This window comes from Borostomias antarcticus, assembly GCF_949987555.1.
Source record: "Borostomias antarcticus genome assembly, chromosome: 21".
NCBI classification, from domain to species: Eukaryota; Metazoa; Chordata; class Actinopteri; order Stomiiformes; family Stomiidae; genus Borostomias; species Borostomias antarcticus.
In genome coordinates, this window is record NC_140254.1 from 12,765,970 (window position 1) to 12,790,442 (window position 24,473).

General features: G+C 44.9%; 1 protein-coding gene across 5 annotated transcripts in view; it reads right to left on the bottom strand.

Moving 5' to 3' along the window:
* The window catches only part of sema4ab (sema domain, immunoglobulin domain (Ig), transmembrane domain (TM) and short cytoplasmic domain, (semaphorin) 4Ab), a 35,345-nt gene continuing 10,872 nt past the window's right edge, over positions 1-24,473 (bottom strand). For 2 of the 5 annotated variants that reach the window (XM_084455347.1, XM_084455348.1), the window contains exons 2-15: positions 18,268-18,517; positions 14,780-14,940; positions 14,150-14,209; positions 6,470-6,568; positions 6,138-6,243; positions 5,306-5,428; positions 4,949-5,076; positions 4,607-4,788; positions 4,349-4,493; positions 3,700-3,889; positions 3,261-3,376; positions 2,832-3,016; positions 2,372-2,463; positions 1-1,688 (exon numbers count right to left, since the gene is read on the bottom strand). In XM_084455347.1, the coding sequence (XP_084311473.1) occupies positions 838-1,688; positions 2,372-2,463; positions 2,832-3,016; positions 3,261-3,376; positions 3,700-3,889; positions 4,349-4,493; positions 4,607-4,788; positions 4,949-5,076; positions 5,306-5,428; positions 6,138-6,243; positions 6,470-6,568; positions 14,150-14,209; positions 14,780-14,940; positions 18,268-18,361 (2,532 nt within the window). In that variant the 5' untranslated portion in view covers positions 18,362-18,517 and the 3' untranslated portion in view covers positions 1-837. Of the gene's footprint in view, positions 1,689-2,371; positions 2,464-2,831; positions 3,017-3,260; positions 3,377-3,699; positions 3,890-4,348; positions 4,494-4,606; positions 4,789-4,948; positions 5,077-5,305; positions 5,623-6,078; positions 6,104-6,137; positions 6,244-6,469; positions 6,569-9,418; positions 9,489-9,594; positions 9,726-14,149; positions 14,210-14,779; positions 14,941-18,267; positions 18,518-24,473 lie in introns of those variants that run through there. The other 3 variants (XM_084455350.1, XM_084455349.1, XM_084455351.1) reach the window with 3 other exon arrangements.

Genomic DNA, 24,473 nt, shown 5'->3' on the forward strand with positions numbered 1-24,473 from the left:
TTTTAAAAAGTTAGATAATAATGTATAAAAATAAAGACAAACAGTGGTAGGAGATCGAAAAGTGGTTGGAGATTAAACTTCAATACCTGCTACCCATTGTTTTGTATTCAAGTCACTAGCAGTACATTGAACACAATGTCAATCAATCAGAAAATAAATAAGGGAGAACCTTGCTCTGTGTGATCTTGACATCCATGTTGATGGAGGAGGCTTGAGAGTTTTGGTTGTACAAGACCCGACACAATAAACGCTGTTTGAAAAGTGACTTCCTGTGTTCTTCACAATATGCATCAATACTGTCAGTTATCTGAGAAACTATAGCATATATCTGTTTGGTAGCCATATTTTCTTAGTAGCATTGGAGGAAGAGTACAAATAATGTCCTTCATGTAACCTAGATTCTCACAACAGTCTCCCCTTGGCTCCTCTATTAAATAGCACACACAAGAACAGACTAGTCAGTGGACCCAACACAATACGACCAATCAGAATCATGTTTATAATTCTGCTTGTTGGATTTTTCACACAGTCTAGTACTAAACCAGAGGAAATAAGTCTTCACATTTAATACCACAGCTTGTCAAGCCATACAGTTTTCCTCTCCGCATCTCAAAATATAAGGAAACTGCTGCAAATGTGAACTGTTGCAAATGTGAACTTGCAAATGTCCAGAGAGAACGAGTATGCTGCAAATGGCTATGTTGATGTAGGCCACACCCCCACGAAGGTCCCATTGTTTAGGTCCTTCACGGAGGAGGGCTGCATGCTTCAGAGAGAGGCGGGGTTCTGGTCGTCTCCTAGGCGGTGCGATGTACAGTACAGTAACCTCCCCGGTGTTTAGATCGGGGTGTTGGGCAGATGCCCATTAGAGCCTTTAGGTGTGCCGTTGCACATAAGCCCGTTGGCCTGGCCGTTGTGCCCAGACGGGCCATTCCGTTTGCCCACGCTGTGCGTTGACTGTCCCCCCCTAAGGGCCTCTCGCTCCTGCAGACCCCCCCTCTCAGAGTCCCTTCCCGGAGCGCTGGCCTGGGGGGCCGTCCGACTGCGGCAGCGCTGCCTGACACTGTAAAGCGTCAAAGTTAGCAACACGCTTACACACAACGCAAGCAATACGGACACCACCACTAGCTCCTTCAAATACGTCGGCCCCCTCGTTAGCGAGAGCTGCCTGCCTCCCTGTGTCTCTGCCTCAGTCTTCCCTGCGCGGTCCAGCCAGAGGGTCAAGTTTCTGCTGGGTCGTCTTGCAGTGACGCGAGTCTCACTAGTGTGCGTCCTAGGATCCGCCTCCTCGGGCCCCACCTCTATCCTCTCTGGAGTCGTTCCGGCGCCTGTGGACAAAGCGGTGGGATTTGCCACCGTACCAGAGGTGGGGAGCGGCTGGCTCCGGGGGCGGGTTGGTGCGGTGTGGGAGGGAGCCCGGGGAGTTGGGCTACTCTTTTGTTTCACCTGGTAGACCGCTGTGATCTGCTGGAAGCCATTCTCTGTGGAGATGCACAGGTAATGTCCGAGGGTCGCGGGCGTGGCGAGGAAGCGCAGACCTCCGTCCTGCAGCTGCAGATAGAGGACAGGGGAGAGGCGGCGGTCGGGACGCTCCCAGTGGCGCCGGGCCAGGTGAGAGGCCTGGGGACACTGCAGCTGCACCACCTCGCTCAGGAACACCCACACCAGCTCACCTGGGGGACAGGAGGCTGACAGAGAGGTCAGGGGTCACCGTGCCCTCACAATCACACACACGTCTCTGAACGCTGGCTATTTCAATCTGCTGACACATTTAAACAGGAAATATCCACATGCACACACGCACGCACACACACACACACACACGTGCACACACTGTGCAGAAGTGACTACTCTAGGATGTCATATAAAATACAACACAGTTCAGTAACGCATTTGTACAGTGATATTGTTCTATCTATGTACTCATTCACCTATTATACAAAGTGTAAACTGTATATGATCACACTTTAAAATGACTGATGAATGTAGTCAAGTTCAGCTGAATGGTGCTGATTAAAGGTGTAGTAAAGGGAAAATGCATGTTTAGCCCTGTTTTAAGGTAACCTATGATCATATACAATGGTTCAGCTCAAAACGTTGACAAAACTAGCACTTTTGAGAAAGTCTGATAATTGCTCTACCACCGTTTAGGTCATACAATGGATGTGGGTGGGCACCGTGAAAAATCATTCAAAAAACATGTTAAACTCTCAATTTCAAAAACAAGAAACTCACCGAGGTGTTAGTTGGTGTTCTGACATATTCGCCATAAAGTAAGATTCTAGTTCATCTTATATCTAATTATATATAATAACAATAGCTACCGTAAGTAATTCCGCTTACTTTTACTACTCCTTTAAGTGATGCTCACCTGTGGGCAGTTTCTGTCCCAATCTGGACCTGAGCGTTAAGAGTGGGGCTTCACACGCCTCCTGAACGTTCCCTCTCTCCACATCCTGGCCTCTGTGGGAGGAGACATACTGCTAAGTGTTTATGGCTCAAGTGATGTAAGTGGTATGTCAGCTCTGGTCACCTTTAGGTAGTGGAGAACAGACAGTGGTCAGGCTGCCTATGTTGTCAAAGGAAAACAAACCTCTGACCAACATGGCGGACATACTGGACTTGCAGCCAAGTATGGATCAATTCATAAACTGTAACAAACAATATAACAGTTTTCTCATGACAATCAAAACTACAGTAAGAAACCATACAATAAAAAATGCTGTTACCAGACTCATCCCACCACACAACTGGACTTGAGCTTTTTATGACACCACAGTTCAGTCTTAGTGATGCTTGTGCGGCGCATGTAAATGCAAATGAAATGTGACCTGCTGTGATGTGAGGCTAACGCGCTGGCCGGGATTCTGGAGAGGTCCATGCAGACTCTGCTGGAGGGATCCCAGCTGCAGAACGGGTCGCGGGCCAGAACACAGTCCGCACAGCGCCCATAAAATGAGCAGTTGGCTGTCGGGAGCTCCACAATCCCCTCCGAAGAGCCCACGAACACCCGGCCCTAGAGGTTTAGAAACAGAAAAGTAAGCAGACGATCAAGCTTCGTATACAACACAAGTCATCGCATTCCACAGACTGCTCAGGCAAGTGACATGATTGGCTGAGCCCTGGAGGCCTGGCCTACCACCGGGGTCAGGTAACAGACTAGCCGAGCACACACACACGCGCCCACACACACACACACCCTTTGGCCACCCCCCCACTCCCTCCCCTGTGCACCTCCCCAGATGATTACAAAGTGGTACCTTAGATATGGAGAGCAGAAGGTTCTTCACGGGCTGAGGTTGTTCAAAAACCTGGATCTCCTCAACGATGTGGGCTCCATTTTCCAGCAGCACAGCTTTGTGGAGATACCCAGATTCTAGGAGCCAAAGAGGACAGGCAAATGTGAAACAGTAAAACGATAACATAAATAAGCTGTTCCACAAACATGAAAGAAGAAGGTGAGAGGTAAATCAGCTACCCCCAAAATCCAGGAAAATCCACACATTTGCACAGGAATTCTCACAAGCTGTAGAATGTATCATATTTATCAATCTTATCATCCTTAATGTTGGACACTCTTTTCAATTGTGGATCCCTTACTAATACGATCACCTTCCACCACCTGAGGGTACCAAAGTAGATGAGACGTGACATGCGGTCAGTGTGGCTGCTGGTCCTCTACTCCCTCTGTGGCCGTACCTGTGAGCAGGAACAAGACGGTGTGCTCCCTGCCGTTGGCTGCCTGAACCCTCTGGACAGCGACGTGGCTGTAGCGCTGTTCAGGGGCCAGCATGGTCAGAACTCGTCCAACAGACTGAACACTTTCGTCAGCCAGAAAGTTCTCTTTGACGAAGCGAAGAATGTTATCTGAAGCATTGTGCAAGCCACACTGAGGGGAGAGCAGATGTTGCAGCAGAAACGGGTTTAAGAGGGGGGAGTTCTTGTAGGCATTCTAACAGAATAGTTATTAGGCATGACCTAGCATTGATCTCCTGCATTCACATTTATGAGACTGTACAACTCTACTCTTGTGAGTAAAAAAAAAAAAAAAAAAAAAGTGAAATAATACAGTAGTTGACTGGTATCGCAGTTGTGAATTGAGGGTAGATGACCTTACATCCAGTGGAAGATAAAAAGCATAAGAACTACGGCAAGCCATCAAGCACAAATCACTGATTCACATGTATTTGCCTGTGCATTGTGATGCGCTACCTGTTTCGTCAAGTGGTATTACTTTTATTACTTCCTTCTTCTGATTTGAGGAAATAAAAATAGCTGTCAAGGTTGTTTACTTATGCTAACCCTGTTGACCCTTTCATTGGAGTTGTGGAGACCAGAGACCACTTACCTCTCCTGGATTGGCGACCTTCTCCTGAACTCGAGTGTTCCATCGCAGTGTGTCGCGATTCAGGACCTTGTAGTTCCCGGCAAACACCGCTTTGATGTCACCGAGGCGGAATGCACACACCGCTGACCGTCCAGCGTTCACCGACCTACAAAAACGCCAAAGGGCATTTAGAGATCCCATGGCGCAGGTAAACACATAAGGCTAGAAGGAAGTCACTCGGCTGCTCAACGAGACCAACTGGCTTGAGAGCTCACTTACCACTGAGTGGTAAAGATGCCGTAGAAGAGGGTGTCGTCCACTTGGGCACCCTCAGGGGCTGGCAGGGTGACCATGTCCTGGATGACGTTGTAGGGCAGCTCGTTGTCAGACTGGCACAGAAGCTGGGCTTTGGCAAACGTGGTCCAGCGCCGCTGCAGGGTCCGCTGGCCTCCGATATCACTCTGAGGAATAACGTTCATGTTTAACACATACTGTACTTCCCATAAACTCAAACATCATTGTGTGGAGTCACAATCAAAGAGGCCAACTGCAGGTCCAACACTGTCATAGACCCTCTGAGATTTTATCAAAAACAACAAATATATCTGGAGGGTGGCTTACCGTGCAGACTTGGGCGATGCGAGACACAGTAAACTTTTCAATGAAGTCGTACTCCCGTCCCACCTCACTGAAGAAGAAATAGATTTTCTCTTCACTGGGGACGAATGTGGAGCTGATGAAAGTGGGATCTAACAAAAAAGAAACAGAAAATGTAAAGAAGTGAGGAATCGTGCACCAGGCCAGACCTTCCGCCTCACTAGTGCAGAATGGCTATGCTGCAGTGTTGGGTTTCCACAGCTAAAACATTCTGTAGAGCACAAGCAGCTAAAACAGGCCCCCCTGTATTGCTCAGAGTACATATTAAATCATTTGGGAAATACTTTTAGTATAGTTTTGTGTTTTGGGAGAGGCACCCACCCTCCAGCCATCCCAATGTGTCATCCAGCTTCATGTCAACATGGCTGCCCTCACTGAGGTGGCGCGAGATGACGGGGCGGTTCCCCCTGTAGTCTGCTACCGTCCCGGTATAAAGCTCTCCATCTGAAAAGGCATGCGCACACACATGCGTGCGCACACACATACACGCACGCACACACACGTGAGATTATTGGAGTCCCACTCAATGCAAGTGACAGACAGGTCATTACCCCTACTTGTGAAGTTTTGCACATCATCAATGGCTCCACATGACATTCTACACGGAATACTTTTAAAATAATTCTTAATTCAAATAACTAAAATAAACTATAAATTCTATTACAATGTCCAAATACTGTATGGTCAAGCTTCCTGAATAAAATAGCCACATTAAAGGGGACATTTCAATAAAGTAAGGGATTCTTTGTCCTGTTATGACTATATTAAATCAATACCACCGGAAGTGGTTTAGAGTGCACTTTGATTATGATCTACTATGAAAGACAATTGATTGGTAGATCCAAGTCTCATTTTCCCGATTTCTAGGGCCTCGTTTATTTATTAGACAAGACAAAATCTCCACGCCATTCTCAGACCACACCCCTTACGGAACAATTCACCACAAATGATCCCACTGTGCAGATGAGGACATTGGTTGAAATTCCAATGACAGTGGAGCTCCATGATTGAAAACTTCCAGGAGAACCTTCACGTTTATGACATATAAGTCATAACCTTCAATGTGTTTCTATGCATCGGACTGTGCCAAATACACACATCTTAATCCAGTAGTCCTTTGATCGTTCTATAAGTCCTATGCGTTCGGTCTTACCCACGGTGATGGCCGTATTCCGCTGGAAGGGGTCATAAGGGCAGCGACCTCTACCCTCCTCTGGCTTCCCACTGGGGCTGGTCACTAGTGAGAATGTCTCCATGTTCTGGAAGGAACAGAAAAGATGAGGCCCTTATGTTTCAAACCAGTTTATAAGGGAGCCAATGCTAGATATACTGTAAGCTATTAAGTGTTCATTATACTGTAAAACTGAATTTGACTTGACAATTTTACATTTTGTCCACCAGTACACTGCTTGACATGCTTCATTTCATGTTACTAAAACATCTTTGTATTTGAATATGGAAGGAAAGTGAATATCAGCGTCTTACGATGTAAGCACAGCGGGGGCTGAAGGCGAACGTTCCGCAGGCGTACATGTGTGTGGAGTTGAGGAACTGCAGCACCCGGACGAAGTTGGGACAGTCCGACTACAAGGAGAGACAATACTTTAATTGAGAGGGGTAAAACACTGTCCCTTGGCCTCAGCCAGAAAAGGGAAGGCAGCATAATTAGCCTGTTAAATAGCAGCACTGTCACCCTGATCCCATTATTCCTATGCCAGCTTAACCAACCATTGTATATGATCATAAGTAACCTTGAAACAGGGCTAAACATGCATTTTCCCTTTACTACTCCTTTAAGATACCCATCATCTCTTAATAGATGATAAACTCCATTTTGTTTAATGACCTTGGGATGAGTAGGAGCTGAGCGGAATGAAGATAATTTCCACAGATCATTAGGGGCCGGGAGCCTCAGCTGTTGGTCCCTCTTGTATTTCCCAATATTCTGAATCTGAATCTGATCTTCTTCCTAGGAAGTCTGACTTCCCATGCATGAAAAATCACCAAACAAAAAGTCTGGATGGTGGCACAACAGCGAGCTTCCTAAATTTAAACTTCATAACAAATAATAACAAAATCATAACAAATCAGCCGTACATGCTATCACTTTGCAACCACCACCAACATGTAGGCCCAAGTGAGCAGAAACTTCCATATACTTTGAGCTGGCAGGAATTATGAAGCCCATCACTCTGTTTTTCTCAAAATCAAACCCTACTCCTCCCACATTTTTTGGTCAATTGACACCCCAATCACTACACTACATCTTCAGACTGTCCTCCACAAATGACCTCACAGATTTTTGAAATATCAAAAATTGAACCCACAGCACATCAGAATGTTTTACTGTAAACAGTACTGTATGCAGCTACTGCAAATACTCAATATATCTCCAATGTTCATGAAAAAATAAATTCAGGACATAGGTAGATGTAGTGTGATGTTTTTCTGAATTTTATCTCAATAATTTAATTCTTGACAGTATTTTGAAGTCTGTCCTTATTTTGTGCCCTCAAACTACTGCTGTTCATGCAGGAAAAAATACACTACCCACAATCCTGTAGTGCAACAGCAATGTGTACACCAATCAGAGACGTTGTTGGCAACCCCGCCCCAATAGCAGACTCTAGAACTACTGGTGCGTTCCAGGCAACCCGTAATCCGTGTTTTTCCAACCTTCTAAAGGCACTTGAATGGCAGTCAAACCTATAACATCCCACCCGTGAACTCGTACCAGATCGATATACTCCCAGTTGCGCTCTCTGACGTCGCACAGTCCTCTAAACAAGATGGCAGCCCACATGGGTACGGCGACAAAGATAACTTAAGGGCAATGTAAAGTAAATTTGTACGTTATCATCAAAATAATACAAACGATTATGCACTACAATCTGCTATGTGTAATGATGGCCAAATATGTTGACGACAAGAGATAGTTAGTGCTAGATAGTGCTGGCTAGCTGACGTAAAGGTAAACCTGAACTTGACCATGCAAATGGTGAAAAGTCTATGATAAAATTATGTAACGTACGATTTCTTAGCATAGCAAAATTAGGCATACAATGTTTAGCTTGCCAGCTCCGACAGTGTGCCAAATCTCAAGCTTTTGCCATATTGGCTCGTTTACCTTTATCCAGAATTCCACGCACTCAGACAGTTTGCCTGGAACGCTATGAAGTCGTGAGTCGTGACTTGAAGTCGTAACATACGGGCTCAGAATCCTATCTGGAATGCGGCATACAACTGGCTAAATTGACTGATTGAGAGGACACCTGTGCCACTGATTGTTTGATATCCAACATGTAGCCCCCCTCTTGTTCTTTGTCTGTTCATTATTTGCTGTAGCTGTGTGTTGTCGCTAGTGTTTCCTGTGCCAAGCTTTGTCTTTTGTTCTCCACTTGTTGAGCGTGTACCTAAGTTTTATTGTTTAGTCTTTGGTTTAGTTTTTTAACCCTCGTGGTGCCTTAAAGGTAGTAGTAGTAAAGGGAAAATGCATGTTTAGCCCTGTTTTAAGGTTACTTATGATCATATACAATGGTTCACATCAAAACATTGACAAAACTAGCACTTTTGAGAAAGTCTGATAATTGCTCTACCACTGTTTTGGTCATACAATGGATGTGGGTGGGCAGCTTGAAAAATCTTTCAAAAACATGTTAAACTCTTGATTTCAAAGACAAGAAGCTCACTGAGGGGGTAATTGGTGTCCGTTGGTGGTCTGACATCAAATTCGCCGCAAAGTATGAATCCTGTAGGGTTTTATTAATCATTTTATGAAATCCATTGCCTTGTATTGACAGGACCGTTGTAGATGTGTAGATCAATCCGCAGAGGGTTCGCAGAGATTCAGGAAGCGGAATTACTTACGGTAGCTATTGTTATTGTTTATGTTGCTAGGCAACCTAATTTGCGTAAGTTTCCACACGTATGTGCTGCAACTAAATAGTTCTATGCTAAATATTTAAAAAAGCCTTTCCAGATGAACTAGAATCTTACTTTATGGCGAATTATATGTCAGAACGCCAACTAACACCTCGGTGAGTTTCTTGTCTTTGAAATTGAGAGTTTAACATGTTTTTTGAATGATTTTTCAAGGTGCCCACCCACACCCATTGTATGACCAAAACGGTGCTAGAGCAATTATCAGACTTTCTCAAAAGTGCTAGTTTTGTCAACGTTCTGATCTGAACCATTGTATATGATCATAAGTAACCTTAAAACAGGGTTAAACATGCATTTTCCCTTTACTACTTTAAAATAAATTGTTTTCATGGTAGAGGAACCGTTCAGGTGTGTTATTTTGGTGGGGAATTGGATTTGATCAAAGGATGTCACCACCACTCATTTAACATAGCTACCATAACTGCCTTTATGTGGTTGACAATGTGTCGGGGTCATGTGCCATACTGCGATGGCCTTGATAATAATACACACCGGTGTGAGTTCTGCACAGCAGATGTTTTCCTCTTCAGAGGGCATGGTTTGGCACTGTCCACATAAGCACCTGTTTATCGATAAATATTGATATGAATATTCAAGATCAAGACTTTTTACTGCTACCAGAATTGTTATATTTGATCACATGGGCAAGCGGTATATTTTTCACTCACCACTCCATGACCACTTGGGTCAACCGCCTGTTTTCTGGCGGTGGTGGTGGGCCCTCGGCAAAGTCTGTCTCAGACGGCTCAAATTGGTACGGTAGTACCAGCCGCCCTACCTCGCTGCCTTGTGCCATAGTTTTTCAGAGCTGTAGGGGAGGGTGGGGCAGAAACTACCACATTTACTCTCATTTTGTGACATCATATGTTATTATGGTTTCAGGCATTACTTGGCTGCGATGCACTTCAACGAGAACGCCAACCGGAGCCAGGCAATCAGCTCCACAGGAGAACTGGCCTACATGATTAAGTATCCCAAGGCAAAGAAGGGACAATACTCCATTCAAGCCCTCAAGACCAAGCCAACACACAGTGAGTAATACATTCCCATTCTTATTTTAAAGGTGCTCTGTTCAATTTACTGCACTTTTTGGAGAAAATATATAAAATAAAAATATATACCCAATATATGCAATAAATAGGTCCAGGGGAGTCATAACTATCTGTACAGAGAATATAGCCAACGGTGTAGTGCCTGTGGAGCAAATGCAGAATTTCTTTTTATTATGAGCGAAGCCGGCCCGGCGCTGAGCCCCACCCCCTGAACGGCACAGTATGGAGTGAAAATGCCCACTTGTTTATATCTGATACACTGCACCACTGCCCCATCTAGTGGCTGAAAAGAATCGAACTGAGCACCTTTAACTATATGTCTTCTCTACATAATGTATAGACTTAATGTATAGAACACAGAGACACACTTTGTCCTTGTTATTGTGCCTTTCAGAGTATCGGGACGCACTAATGACCACGCTCTTCGACAAGGTATTCCAAATGCCTGAGCCATACCGAGCCGAGATAATCCAGATGCCTGTACCAGACAACCTGAACGCACAGTACGGCAAACCTGTGAAGGCTGATGCTGTAGCTGGATATGTCACGGTTCAGTCAGCCTAGTCAGCCCTGCCCTCGTCAGCCCGCTCCCACAGACTCTGATTCAGAGTAATCTGGCACATCCCACAGCGTGCAGCGTACGTCAATCAACATGGTCAACCCATCTCTGACAGAATAAGAAGCCGGTCTGCTGAAGTCGATACCAGATCATTGACCAACCTAGTGGGCAGCACACATCTCTAGCTCTCTCAAATAAGCCTGTCTATATTTTTAACCCAGCCTTACCCTTTGTTTTTCCTTCATCCTAGTCTGACCTGCCTGAACCATCGCCTGCCTAGACTACCTCATTCAACTGCTTGACACCCGCTCGTCTCAACACCAACCTTGACACCCACTCGTCTCAACACCAACTGCTTGACACCCGCTCGTCTCAACACCAACCTTTACACCCGCTCGTCTCAACACCAACTGCTTGACACCCGCTCATCTCAACACCAACCTTTACACCCGCTCGTCTCAACACCAACTGCTTGACACCCGCTCAGCTCAACACCAACCTTGACACCCGCTTGTCTCAACACCAACCTGAACCGCCTGGAAAATTCACCTGAGTCTCACATCCCTGCTTTGTCCTGTCTAACTTGCCTGTTCCTGCTGTAACCCTCATCAGTCTGAGATCCTCGCTCCTGCCAAACCTTATCTGTCTGACTGCCCTGTTGTAGCCCGACCATCACCTGCCTCCAATTAAGCCCATACGTGGTCTTTTCCACTAAACCTGCATGCTGTGTCTGCTCTTGGGTCCCCTGCCACCCCCTCCTCTCCCTTGTTGAGGAAAAATGTAATACATTGAGAGAATGCATATTGTCTTTTTTCCTTTTATAACCATCCATGTTAGATAATATGCCTAATTGTCTAACCCCCTTGTGATGTTTGGTATGAGGGGCCTAATTGTTGAACCCCCTTGTGATGTTTGGTATGAGGGGGCCTAATTGTTGAACCCCCTTGTGATGTTTTGTATGAGGGGCCTAATTGTTGAACCCCCTTGTCATACGCGCAGTTTGACTTTTTGATCAGGGGGGGCAGTCAGTCCCAGCCCCCCCCCCCCTCATCAAATAGGGATTATAGTGGTATAAATACGAGCCCTGCACGGACATTGGAATGCGCATATTCTGTTACAGCTGCATGATTGACCCACAACATTTAAAAACATAGTGCTTATTATTTCCAATATCCACGTTTCGTTCAACTGCGCCTCCGCTGCGCCGTCCATTAGCACAAAAATGTGGAATTCGTTTCAATATAGCCTAGGCCTACTTCAAACAATATTTTCCAATAAATTCTTCCAAAAACTAAAACGGAATGTATGCTACGCCTTTCATGCTTCAATGTCGGGATGTGTCATTATAAACAGCGTATTATAATCCAGCAATTGCCTCTTCACATGTAGCCTATCTGCATTTATATCAAAGAATAATCACCAAAAGAATAACAGTGCGTACATAATCGATTGGACAACTGGACAATGGATACGTTGCACAGCAAATATATGCAGCAACAGTTCGTTCATGGCTAGCAATGGTAGGCCTACAGCTGTGGGATTAGCTCATGTTTGGGTTGCTGTCAAAGCTGCGACTCTTATGTTGCTATAGCCTACAATTATCAGAACAATATGAACATTCAGTTGAAAGTTTTCCATCCACCCATCACTGGATGAGGAATCAGCACAATCAGTTCTCACGCAAGCAGGAGCCGTTCAGTGCATTTCTCTGATCCGGTCGCGACCCAGTCTCTAGAATACATGTTTTGGACGCGTTGCAGACAGTTTGCGCATCTGGCCACCAGATCCTGCCCTCTGGTAGGAGGTATGCTGTCCCTGTATTTGAATCAAACGGGGGCAGGGCCAGCTTCAACCCTTCTGTGATAAGGCTCCTGAACAAACATAATCCTCCCCTCCACTGCTCCCCCACCATGAGTGGATGAACTGGCCCAGGTGGGCCAACACCCCCTATGTGGACACAAACATGCACACAATGCACAAGCACTTATGCACAAAATTCTTTTTAGAGACCCTACCTCTTGCCTTTTTGTGATTTTTATTGTGTACTGTGATGTTTTTTTTTGTCTGACTGAGGCAAAATGAATTTACCTTGTGGACAATAAAGACATGATGTAATTATGTTTTAACATGGACAGTCAGCAGTACATTCTCAATGTGACAGCTAGAACTCTTAGAATATATGTGCCATTTTTTCGCTACACAGTGTAGCTCTGCGCGTGCGAACCGGCCTCTCTTGCTCGATGTTAAATTATGTGAGCTCGATGAAAATCTGATTGACAATTTGGGGTGGATACCAAGGGAGGGACTTCCCTCTTGTGATTGGTCAGCCTAGCCTTCATGAAAATAATGGGTTAGCTGGGAAGAGCTCTCAACATGGTTTGATTCATCATTCATTGATTCTATAGGCAAATCATGTATGAGAAAACAGTTGCTGGCTAGCTAACATCCGCCTGGTTACTGTTAACAGCGGAAAGCAAGCGCATAATGGAACACATTAAGACCTCAATGACATTAAGACCTCATGACTAGTTAATCACATTAAACATTTAAAGAAGTAGAAGATGAGACAGTCTTAGAATAACGTTAATAGATTAGACTAAGTTAGCTTACCTATAACCATCCAAATATATTACCTTTGATTGATATGATATAGCCTACCATCCAAATATGACTTACCTTTGAGCTGTGTAACGTAGTTACACGATTAATGTTAGTCAATCAAAATCAGAGACAAATGGGGTTAACACAGCTGCTCACAAAAATCTGTCTGGGTTTTCCTTATTTAGTTAGTAGGGCAGAGACTGAAATGTATGTGAATAAGCACTGAATTAGACCAGTTTGTCACTCATGAAGATAATAGATACATACATGAAGGCTGCCACATGCCTCGTGATTTAAATTTGTTTAAGTAGGTTGTGAGTTCACGCCCTGAGTGATGCAGAATAAACATGCTAATGCCTACTAATGCCTCAGGCATTGTACTGCTTGAATTTCAGACACATGATTCAGACCCTCTAGTATTTGTCATTTGTCTCCTTACTTTTCCTCCTCAAAACGCCAGGCCCCGATCCAATGCTGTGCAGCAGCTATAATTGTCAAATGGAAGCACCTTGCCAAAGCTTTTGGCTTAACTCTGATGACTTAATTCAAACATTGCAGTTCAGTGGATGGTAAACCAATTAAACTAGGTTTAAGGGGCAACACTGGTATAGACCAGAGCAATGATCCGGGAACTTCCATTAGTTCCATTACATGCCGTGGTTGTGGTTACTGCACTGCCTTTCTGGGTGAAGAACTTTCAATCTGAATGGCAGCAATTTCAAATGGGCGGCAAATCCCGCCCTGGTCCCGCCTCGTTTTTTCCCAGAAGGGGCGTGTCTGCCTGTGTGTACTTCCTATTTACTACAAACTGACGTCACGCTGCTCTGGTCTGTGTTAGGACACTAACAGATTGGTAAATAGTTTTAACGACAATAAGAAGACCACCAAAACTAAGATTCATCAATCCCTTGTCTGTGTCAAAGACTGGCATTTTACAAGCACATACTAAAAGTGATATTTAGACAAGCCAGGCTGTGTTCAGGTTGAGTGGTTTTGTGATAGTTTACTTGCCTTTTTCTTGCCCTTCATAGAGCAGTCGTCTAGGTCTTTCTCTGAGGGAGACCAGTCCAGCTGAGAGAGAGGAATGGAACAAGGACAGGGGTTAGAGTCCACCTCCCAGCTGTGTTTGGTTTGGATTACCATCACTAACCTCTGGTGTGGGGGGTGGGGACTTGCAACAGATGTGCTCTTGCAGAGTTTCATCACACAGTCTTTGATAAAAATGTTGACCTCAACATGCATAAACCATATTGTTTATTATAAGATCAAGATATGTGGTTTGCATATGAAGTAAAACAACATTTTTTGGTGAATGTGAACTTCATAGACCAAGCTGTCTCTGACATGCTAATTTATTAAATGTAGCTCACAATCTAACATTGCCATTTATGGGGCGGACACAATTATATACGGTAGGCCTACATGCTGTATACTCCAATAAAATGAGCAGGAACCATTAATCCAGCAAAGAGTACACAAACCAACCAAATAAAGCCCAGGTCTACTCTACCTGACAGTTGTAGAGCTTAAGCATGGAGATCAATATATATATATATATATATATGTGTAAATGTACGGACACCACACACTACAGCCATGCTTGTCTCCATGTCAGCGGTAAGCCTAAAGTAAAGCACCGACCTTCCCCCTCATGACGATGGCGCCCTGCTGGCTGACGTCCAGTGACAGCACGGCGTCTCGCGCTCCCACAAACAGAGTGTTTCCGTCGTCGCTCAACAACAGTGTGGTGGTGTTACTGATGTCGGCGCTGGTGAAGCGGGTGATGGACCTTGCAGGAGCACCTGCAGCACAACAAGAAAGAGGCTCAAACTACACATTCAACTAGGAGGGACTCAGAGTGTGTAAACCTCCATCCATGATGCATGTCATTAGCATGTGCAATATGGTACCAATACTTGGAGGCGACAACTGTCAAAAATATACTGGTTGTGCATTGCCGTTTATGAGCAGCTGGGTTTGATTAGGGTTGGCCCAACGGGTGCTATTGGGCTCTGTTCTCTGATTGTTAGATTGGTCGAGCGGTCATGGAGGCGAATGAGGAGGAGGCGAATGAGGAGGAGCAGAGTCCAGGTGACGTTCCAAAATGTCGAAGTTTTTTTTTTTTTTTTAAAGCCTTTTTCTTTTAAAAACACCATGGTGCAAACAACCCACATCTGCCAGCCCCAGTGACAGCACAACTGAGCCCTTATATAGGAGGAGCAAACAATTAATTACTGGCACATACCAATTACACAGGTTCCTTGCATACTTTAAACCCGACATAGATAGTACATATTTACCTAAACTAATTACCAAAATATACACCTGATCTTTATAAATATATACCCCCCAACTATCACAAAACAACCCCCATACATACATTACAAAAATAGATATAATTAAATAGTAAGGCTAAACTCCCCCCCTACCCACTTCCCACTTGGTCTTAACCCTCCCGGAACTATAAATAGGTGTGCGAGCACCCGGGGAACTGTTTGCTCGTCGGACACCCTGAGAGGAGGAGAAGAGGCAGAGGTAAGTTTAGGCATATACACATGACTGTTCAATTAAATGTCAAGATTCTCATGCAGTCCTACTTCCAATTACTACATTGAGTCAAATCAATGTGCACCATGATTCTGTTTCCAGACAGAGACAACCGATGAGGCAGGATCCCAGTGTCTGCGCTGCAACGACAGCGAAGACAACTGCAACCAGTCACACAATCAATCAATAAATATAAATATGTTCCTAAAATGACTGTCTATTTTTCCCTGTACCTATGTGCCAAGCCATGTGCAAAACAAGCATGTCAATTAATCTCAATTAATATGTGCTTTAGCCCTACACAGTTGCAATCAATAATAACAATGTTCCAGCTATCTAGTAACGGCAGCTCGCCGTTACACTTGAAGTGATTTAATTTGATTTAGCTCCCCTGCATTTTAATCATGTCATAATATTGTAATCATAATCATCCTATGGTATAAATTGTTTTACATAGCCAGAACTTTAAATGCTAATCTGCTCAAGAGTGATATTAGATGAAACCAATAATAAACTGCTCAACAGTAATATTAAATGCCACCACTAGATGTAGCCACAGGGAACGGATCTGTAGAAAATGGAATTCCCCTACTTAGGTCAGCAGTTTTAAGGTTGCTGAGGCTAGCAATTCTAAGGCGGGAAGAATAGTGTGTGCCCGGCCTGAGCGTTCAGATATCCCAATGTCTTCCTGTTAGATTTCCAGTCTTCCCCTCTTCTCTTCCCAGATTTACCAAAAGATTGAATTAATGCTGGCACTGCAGTCTTGTGTACGAAAGCAGTCTACAATTGCCCATGTACCAATGGGGTTTTCCCCTGGCAGGAAATAATAGGGGTACTGTAAGGACATATTTGGGCATAAGTTGTTGCTGAGCCAGCATATTAGGCACCACTGGATTGGTGCCTAAGTAGTGATGTTTGGAAAGTGGGATGTGGTCAAGAAAGGGGGGGGGGGTGGTGACAAGACTATATAAGCCATAACACAAAGGACGGTGTGGTCTCTCTCGAGGGAAGCACCGGCTTTACTGCTATTTTTGTTTCTGAAACAGCAATAAAGTCATTGCATTGGATTCCTGGTGCCTCAAACTTGTTTTTCTCCTCGGACTCTGAATTTATTTTGGACTCTGAAACTAGTCTGAACTTTTAGAGATTTATTTCTTGGAATTTGACCTAAGACATAGTAAATTATTTTACACAACACACTGCTGTATCTCAGCTAGCTAGCCAACTTAGCTATGACAGGGCTGACAGCAGCAATCTAGCTAGCTATGAGCATAACTAGCTAATTCAAAGCAGCTGATCTTCCACATCATGCCATGATTAAATTATTTCTGTATTAATACCCGCAAAATAGATAGTTAGTTGACTAGCTGAGTCAATCTTTCCCAGCATGCTATCGATTATCTTACCTAGCTAGAAGCTTAACTGTGTATCCTAGCCATGGATGTTTTTTATGGTAACATTGCAAATTACCCATGGATGTGCCGGTCTGGTCTATCTGGCAATGTTAAAAAAGTGAAGAATAATTAATGGACCCACCGCGTGATTCTCATCCGCTCTATAATGTAATGGGTTCTTCCTTGGCCCATGCTACACACACCTCCTACTGACTAACGAACAGACTAACACACGCCACTGAAAACGTAACCTCCATCTGGACTTTGTCCCGGGCAGAGTAACAATAAAGTGCAAGGAATAAAATGTTACACAAAGCATCTGCCAACAATGAGTTTGTGGTATGATGACAAAATTAGCTGGCGCTCAAGATCCTAATTATTCATGCTCACGAGCAGTAAACTGGAGAGAAGTCTGAAGGGATGTAGACATAGAACAGGAAGAATGTTTGACACCACAGGGTCAACTTGGCAATATTTAGATTGGTCATATTTTCATTGCTGTCATTTGAATGGGAGGAGAAAGTGTTCACAAACACAGCAGACACAGCATGACTTTTCCCAGAAGAGCACAACGTGCATTACTTTTAATTTCCAGCTCTAATTGTTTCTATCCTTTGCCCTAACACTTGCCATTCGATTTTCATGCCTAAACCTACTGTAACCTTCCAATTTTCATTACAGAACATATCATCATCATTTGTTTTTCATGCCATGTTAGCTTTCTTGATTTTGAAGACCACTCAAAGGAAAATAGTAGAGTATGTACAGGCATGAGAATTTAGTAATCCATAAATGGTGAATCGTATGGAAATTTCTGTTTATTTCAAATGAACATCGTGTATTTGGTCTTTTATGTGATGGCATAAATTGCTCTTTAACCTACAAGTAGGCTTAACATCTACACACATGCTGTGATGTGCCACAAACAACTGACCACAATGTAGGGATGTTTTGTGCTTGAGGAGACAGAAGCACTTCATGGGAGAGGTGAACGTTTTAAGCACTCATACCAATGTTTAAATCAACATTGCATTTCGATGTTGAGTGCTGCAGCACCACTGCCCTATCCATGTGCTCTTGCTGAACCTACTGTACATCTATGCATGTTGAGGATTCTGTCAGTTATTATTCTAAGTTCATTAACGTTGTAGAACTGGAGCGTTATCCAATCAGATCCGTCTTACTCACCCATGGGAAAGGAAACGCGGGGCGTCATCAGCAGACCGGGGCTTAGTGATCCCAGGAGAACCAGGGCGAGGGACAGCAGGCCCTGCTGCTCCATTCTGATCCAGATGAAGAGGGCTGAAGGTAGGCAGAGGATGCTAACGGCGGGTGCAGAGTGTCCAGGATTTCTCGGTGGTGTCAAAGACTAAATGGGTGGGGGGAGCACCACAGCAGCAGCCCATGTCTCTGGTCTCTGGAGCCATCAGCACATCATCTGTCAACGAGAAGAAGAGATTCAGAGACAGTCATGGGATGAGGCAGAGATCTACTCCCCCAGCACTGGGAAGAGTGGGTGGATGGCAGGGACTCATGGGAGAGGAAGAGTGGTGGGGATGGCTGGGACTCATGGCTCATGGGAGGGGACGAACTGGCACTTGGCTGAGTTGACGATGAGACTGTGCATACTGAGCCGCTCGAACAACTGCTGGAGGTGTGTCATGTGCTCCTCCGTGGACACGCTGGCCACGAGGATGTCGTCCAAATAAACAAACAAGAACGGCATGTCGTGCAACAGAGTCCATAAGACGCTGGAATGTGCCGCTCCCTTGAGGCCAAATGGCATCCGGAGAAACTCGAAGAGACCGAATGGGATAATGACCGCTGTCTTGGGTATGTCCTGTGGGTGGACCGGTACCTGGTGGTAGCCACGCACCAAATCTACCTTGGAAAAAATGGTGGCGCCTGCCAGGTGGGCAGAGAAATCTTGTATGTGCGGAACAGGATACCGGTCAGGGGTTGTGGCATTGTTCAGGCAGCGAAAATCACCGCAGGGGCGCCAACCACCATCTGCCTTCATGACCATGTGCAGGGGGGAGGCCAATGGGCTGTCCGAGCGGTGTACGATGCCGAGGCGCTCCATGGTTGTGAACTCCTCCCTGGTGATGGCGAGCTTAGCCGAGTCGAGGCGCCGCGCACGCGTGTGGACTGGGGGGCCGGTGGTGGTGATGTAGTGCTCCACACCATGCTTAGCCACTGCTGATGAGACACGTACACGTCTCCGGTGGCGAGCATGTTTGACAGTCCGAGTGTCCCTGGCCCTCCGAGTGTGCGTGGGTATGTGGAGAAAGAGACTGCATCGATCAAACGGCAGTTTGCGATGTCCACTAGCAGGCTGAAAGCACAGAGGAAGTCCGCGCCCAGGAGGGGAACTGACACGGCAGCCATAACAAAGTCCCAGCCAAAACGCTGGCCGCCAAAACACACCTCTACATACCTGGTGCCGTAGGTACGTATGGGCGTGCCATTAGCGGCGTCCATCGGGGGGCATGTCCGCTGGCCATCGTGTCCACAGGATACTACGTTGTGCGCCCGAATCGACCAGCAGACACCGGCCCAATAAGGTGTCCTCGATGAACAACAGCTTACTGTCTGCGCCAACACTCACAGCTGTTAATAAGCACCAGCTCTGGCGTTTCCCTGGGCACTAAAATTGCATGGTGAGCGACACTGCTTGGCCTTGGCTCCATACCTGCTGTGGTAATAGCACAACCCGCTGTCACGTTGGCCGCTGTCACGTTGTCCACTGTCACGTTGGCGACGGGCGGCCGCAGCAGTGCTTGTTGCATCTTCCAGAGGTGAGGGTGAGGTGTAAGCAGGAAGCAGTGCGTGGGCGAACTGCTGTCGGTTGGCGAGGAAAATCCTGTCGGCTTCAGCAACCAGTGAACGGTAGTCCTTGGTGGAAGAGAGGGCGGAGCTTGCTAATGCAGTGTGCACAGGTGCTGGGAGCAAAGAGGAAGGATGGGCCTGCTGACCCCAAAACAGCCAACATCTTCTCCATCAAGTCTGATGGCTTGCTGTCACCGAGGCCATTAAGTGACAACAGCCGGTACGCCTTCTCCATTTCTGACAGTTCGTAAAGTCTCAGAAGGAATGTTTTGAATGCGTCGTATTTACCCGCAGCAGGAGGAGCTTCCAGTAGCCCCATAGCCCGGGCCGTCGTCGATGCATCCAACGCGGCCACTACATGGAAGTATTTTGTAATGTCCTGTGTTATGCCCCTTAGTTGGAACTGGGCTTCGACGTGCTGAAACCATGGCTGGGGGCTGTGCTGCCAGAACTCGGGCAATTTGACTGCCGCGGAGTAGATGCTAGAACCGGACGGTGCGGGAGAAACATTGTTGTCACCGGTCGACATGTTCGTTAAAACGTTCGGGGTCACCAATTGTGGGAGTACAATAACGGGGAGACGGTAGACGTAAGGGCGAGTCGAGTCTAGCTATTTACTCTCACATAAAAAAACAACAAAAGTTACAGCGCAGTCGAGGTAACAACAAAGTAGCAAGTATAAACAATGTAACCACTAACGTCTCCTCTCTCGTAGCCTAGTAACCCAGAAAGTATAAACACATCTGACATTTGTCTACATTTGAACTAGCTGTTAGTTCTCGTTCTGAATTCCTAACTCTCTGGTGAATGTCTCAATACTATGCAAATGTATATCCACCACAGTATCACAATTAGGGTGGGACGATACAACTCACAAGACAGTACAATCCATGATAAGGTTCACCATGCAGTCACGATAAAATTAATATAATATAGTTATTTTTTACCCAGGGAGCAAATTAAGAGAGCAAATTCCTCCCTCACATTTTTAGGAATTGGAAAACGCATAACAAGCATAGCCTATTCTTATTTCACTCATTATTACTCATTATGCTGTGAAATTACATAGAATGTCCTTAACATATAAATATTTGGTTTTAATTAACAATTTTCTGCAAGCAACATTGGCGATATCAAGCTGTTCTATTCTCAGTGGCCGTGATAGCAGGCTCTCTGCGCCAGCACCTGGGAATGAGCTGCATCTCACATGGAGCAGCAGAAATCCTCTTAGCCAGCCTAGAGGCCTGGGGCTTACCCCTCTTCCTGCGTGCATGTCAAGAACAGTCCACCTGTGTCACAGTGACACATAACAGGATTACTGGGAGGCAGTAGGCAGAAGGATTAACACAGATATGTCAGACTTTACCTATGGCAAAGACAGCCAGCTGAACCTGAGGCTGTCTGGAAGAGTGCTGTACTTCATGGATGAATCTCATCATCAATGAGTCATCGCTCTACTAATTTACTGGAGCTATAAATAATCTCTGCATGATTGACAATAAACAATTTAATGCTCAAGGTCCTTTCGGAAAGACTGCCAGTTCATGGTTTAATGTTAAATGCAAACTATCTACCCCAATTCAGCCTACAACCCCCCCCCCCCCACACACACACACACATCACTTCTGTAACAAAACTGATAATGTTTAATTATCCTTATTATTTAATTTCCTCCCTTTAAAGTCAGATTGAGTAATACTGTGAGTGGTAAAGTGAAAGGGAAACATGTGTTCCCTGCTGTTAAGATCCTGGAGGAAGCGCAGCACTACTGGAGGCCAATGCATTCATACTCTCACTTACTACACTGGTCATGAAGTAGTTGGGATGGGAAGGGTCCTATGATTTCCGCAATGTGGCAAACATGGACAGAATCCAGATATAACTAGAAAAACCGCGTAGCGGCTAAATGCCTCCGCCCAGCAATGCAAGTTGCAGTTAACCTAACTATCCCTAACCCTAACTAACTGCTAACCTAACACTAACGCTAATGCTAGCTAGCTAACACTAATGCTAACTATAATGCTAATGCTAGCTAGCTAAAGCTAGCATTAGTGTTAGAATTAGCGTTAGCTAGATAGCGTTAGCATTATTGTTAGCTAGCTAGCATTAGCATTTAAAAGTGCCTTTTGTGACATCATGGTGACCTTGACCTTTGACATTTGAATACCAAAATCGAATCCAATTAATCTAAGTCCAACTGGACATTTTGGCCAAATATGTACAAATTCTGTCAAGCCGTTCTTGCGATATCGTGTTCAGCAGGCCAAAAACACCTTTTGTGAGGTCAGTGACCCTTGACCTTTGACCCCCACAATGTAATCAGCTAATCCTTGAGTCCAATAGGACATTTTACCCAAATATGAACAAATCCGTTAAGAGATATTGTGTTCATCGGGCCAAAAACATATTTTGTGAGGTCACAGTGACCTTGACCTTTGACCCCCACGATCTAAGATGTTCATCATTGAGTGCCAATGAACATATCTACCAAAGGGGAAGAAATTCCGTCAATGCGTTCCGGAGATATTGCATTAACAATCATCGGACAGACGGCCGGCCGTACGGACGCACGGACCCGAAACCATAATGCTATTGCCTGGCGGAGGCATGAAAACAGTTGTAAAACCAGGCCAGCCTGGCTTGCGTGGCTGGCTTGTTTCTGTGCAGGACTGGTAGGAAGGAAGCTAGTCATGCCACTGAAATAGCTGTGAATTGAAATTACATTAAATAATGTCTGATAAATTAAGATAGGTCTTGTCGCCCGACACATCAGTTCCAATGCTTCCAATGCTAATCCAGCACATTAAGAGCGGGATAGCCATTTAGCTCATGAGCTCACAACAACTAGCAGCAGCTTCCATAACATTAATGGTAGCTATTAGCTATTTGCTGTAATTGGTTCAACTTCTGTTTCTGGACAAAGGTAAGGGATAAACCCGATAACACAAGGCTAGCGGACCTTCAGCGGATCCCCAAAGGACGAGTTGGCGGACCTCCAGCGGAATATAACACAAGGCTAGTGGACCTACAGCGAGTCCCCGATGGATGAGCTGGCGGACCTCTGACTGAATCCGCTGGCGGGTTCCTGGACATTTGTGGTGAATAAGTAGACCAAGACATAGTGGGTTATCTGGACATCTACTTGATTGAGTCAGCAGGTAGCAAAGTTGTTTGTAAATAGTTGTTAATAGGCCTCTTTTTACTATATATATATATATATGTACACACACATACATACATACATACATACATAATATTGATATTATATTGATATGAACATATGAAAGTAAAGTTAAAGGTATAATATCAGTGTTGATATCATACCAGCCAATAGTATTACAGCGTTGGTACTGCGCGCTGGGTTGCCAGGTACTATTCTAGCTTCACCACTGTGAGATTGGCAGTAGCCAGCAAACGTTATACTTCCATGAATTAGCAGCATTATAGATGTTGGTTAGCATCAAGTTTGTGTGCGACTATAAAACGTCAGCATTTCCGTCCACTTCCACTCACTCTTTTCAGCTAAACGTTTGGTAAAATGGTCGAGTTTTGTCGTCCTGCTTCTCCACCTGAGCCCCGGTGAACCGTGCGATACGAATCTCAAAAGCTCAGTGACCGAAGGAGCAAAAGTCGGATAAATATCAGGCCAGCCTTTGGTCGTTGGACGGAGTTTATGGAGTTTCATGGGATAAAGTCGCATGGTGATGTTAGCATGTTAGCAACCTAGGGCCCCTCGCTGCCAAGAATCGCTCTTTTACTAAAAGTCTTGGTGTCACTTTTGATACTGGTTTTAATTTTGAGCGACAAATTGGCTCTGTGGTAAGAGGCTCTTATACAAACTGAAACCGTACCTCTCTATTAAGGACCTGGAGACAGTCATCCATGCTTTTATTTCTTCAAGATTGGACTACTGTAATGCCTTGTATGTGGGCCTTGACCAGCGGTCACTGAGGTGCCTGCAATTGGTCCAGAATGCTGCTGCGCGCCTCCTGACTGGAACCAAGAAGCAGGACCACATCACACCGATGCTGGCCTCCCTCCACTGGCTTCCTGTTCGTTTCAGGATTGATTTTAAAATCTTAATGTTTATTTTTAAGGCTCTACATGGTTTGGCCCCCCACTATCTGGCTGAACTGATTCAAGATACAGACATAATTGAGAGGCAGTCTTCTTCTGTGGTGGTGGCGGTGCTTTGAAGCTTCTTTATTTATCAGTTTTGGCATTTTTATTTATTTATTTATCAAGGTCAAGGTTCACTATTTGTCTCCCATGGGAGACATGTATCTAATCCAAAGAACATTGTTAAAAAGAAAAGCCACTGTCAACATTTAATAAATTAATTGTTATCAAAGTCAATGTATAATTTGATTTGTTAAGAAAATGTAAACTTTTGATTAAAAAAAAAATTGAATGAATAATCGTGTTAAATAATCGTGATCTCTATATCAATCAAAATAATCGTGATTATGATTTTTGCCATAATCGAGCAGCCCTACTATATGTATATACCTGTTTTTGTGGGGGGGGGGGGTTATATATTTTTTTTACTTCAATGCACATTTACA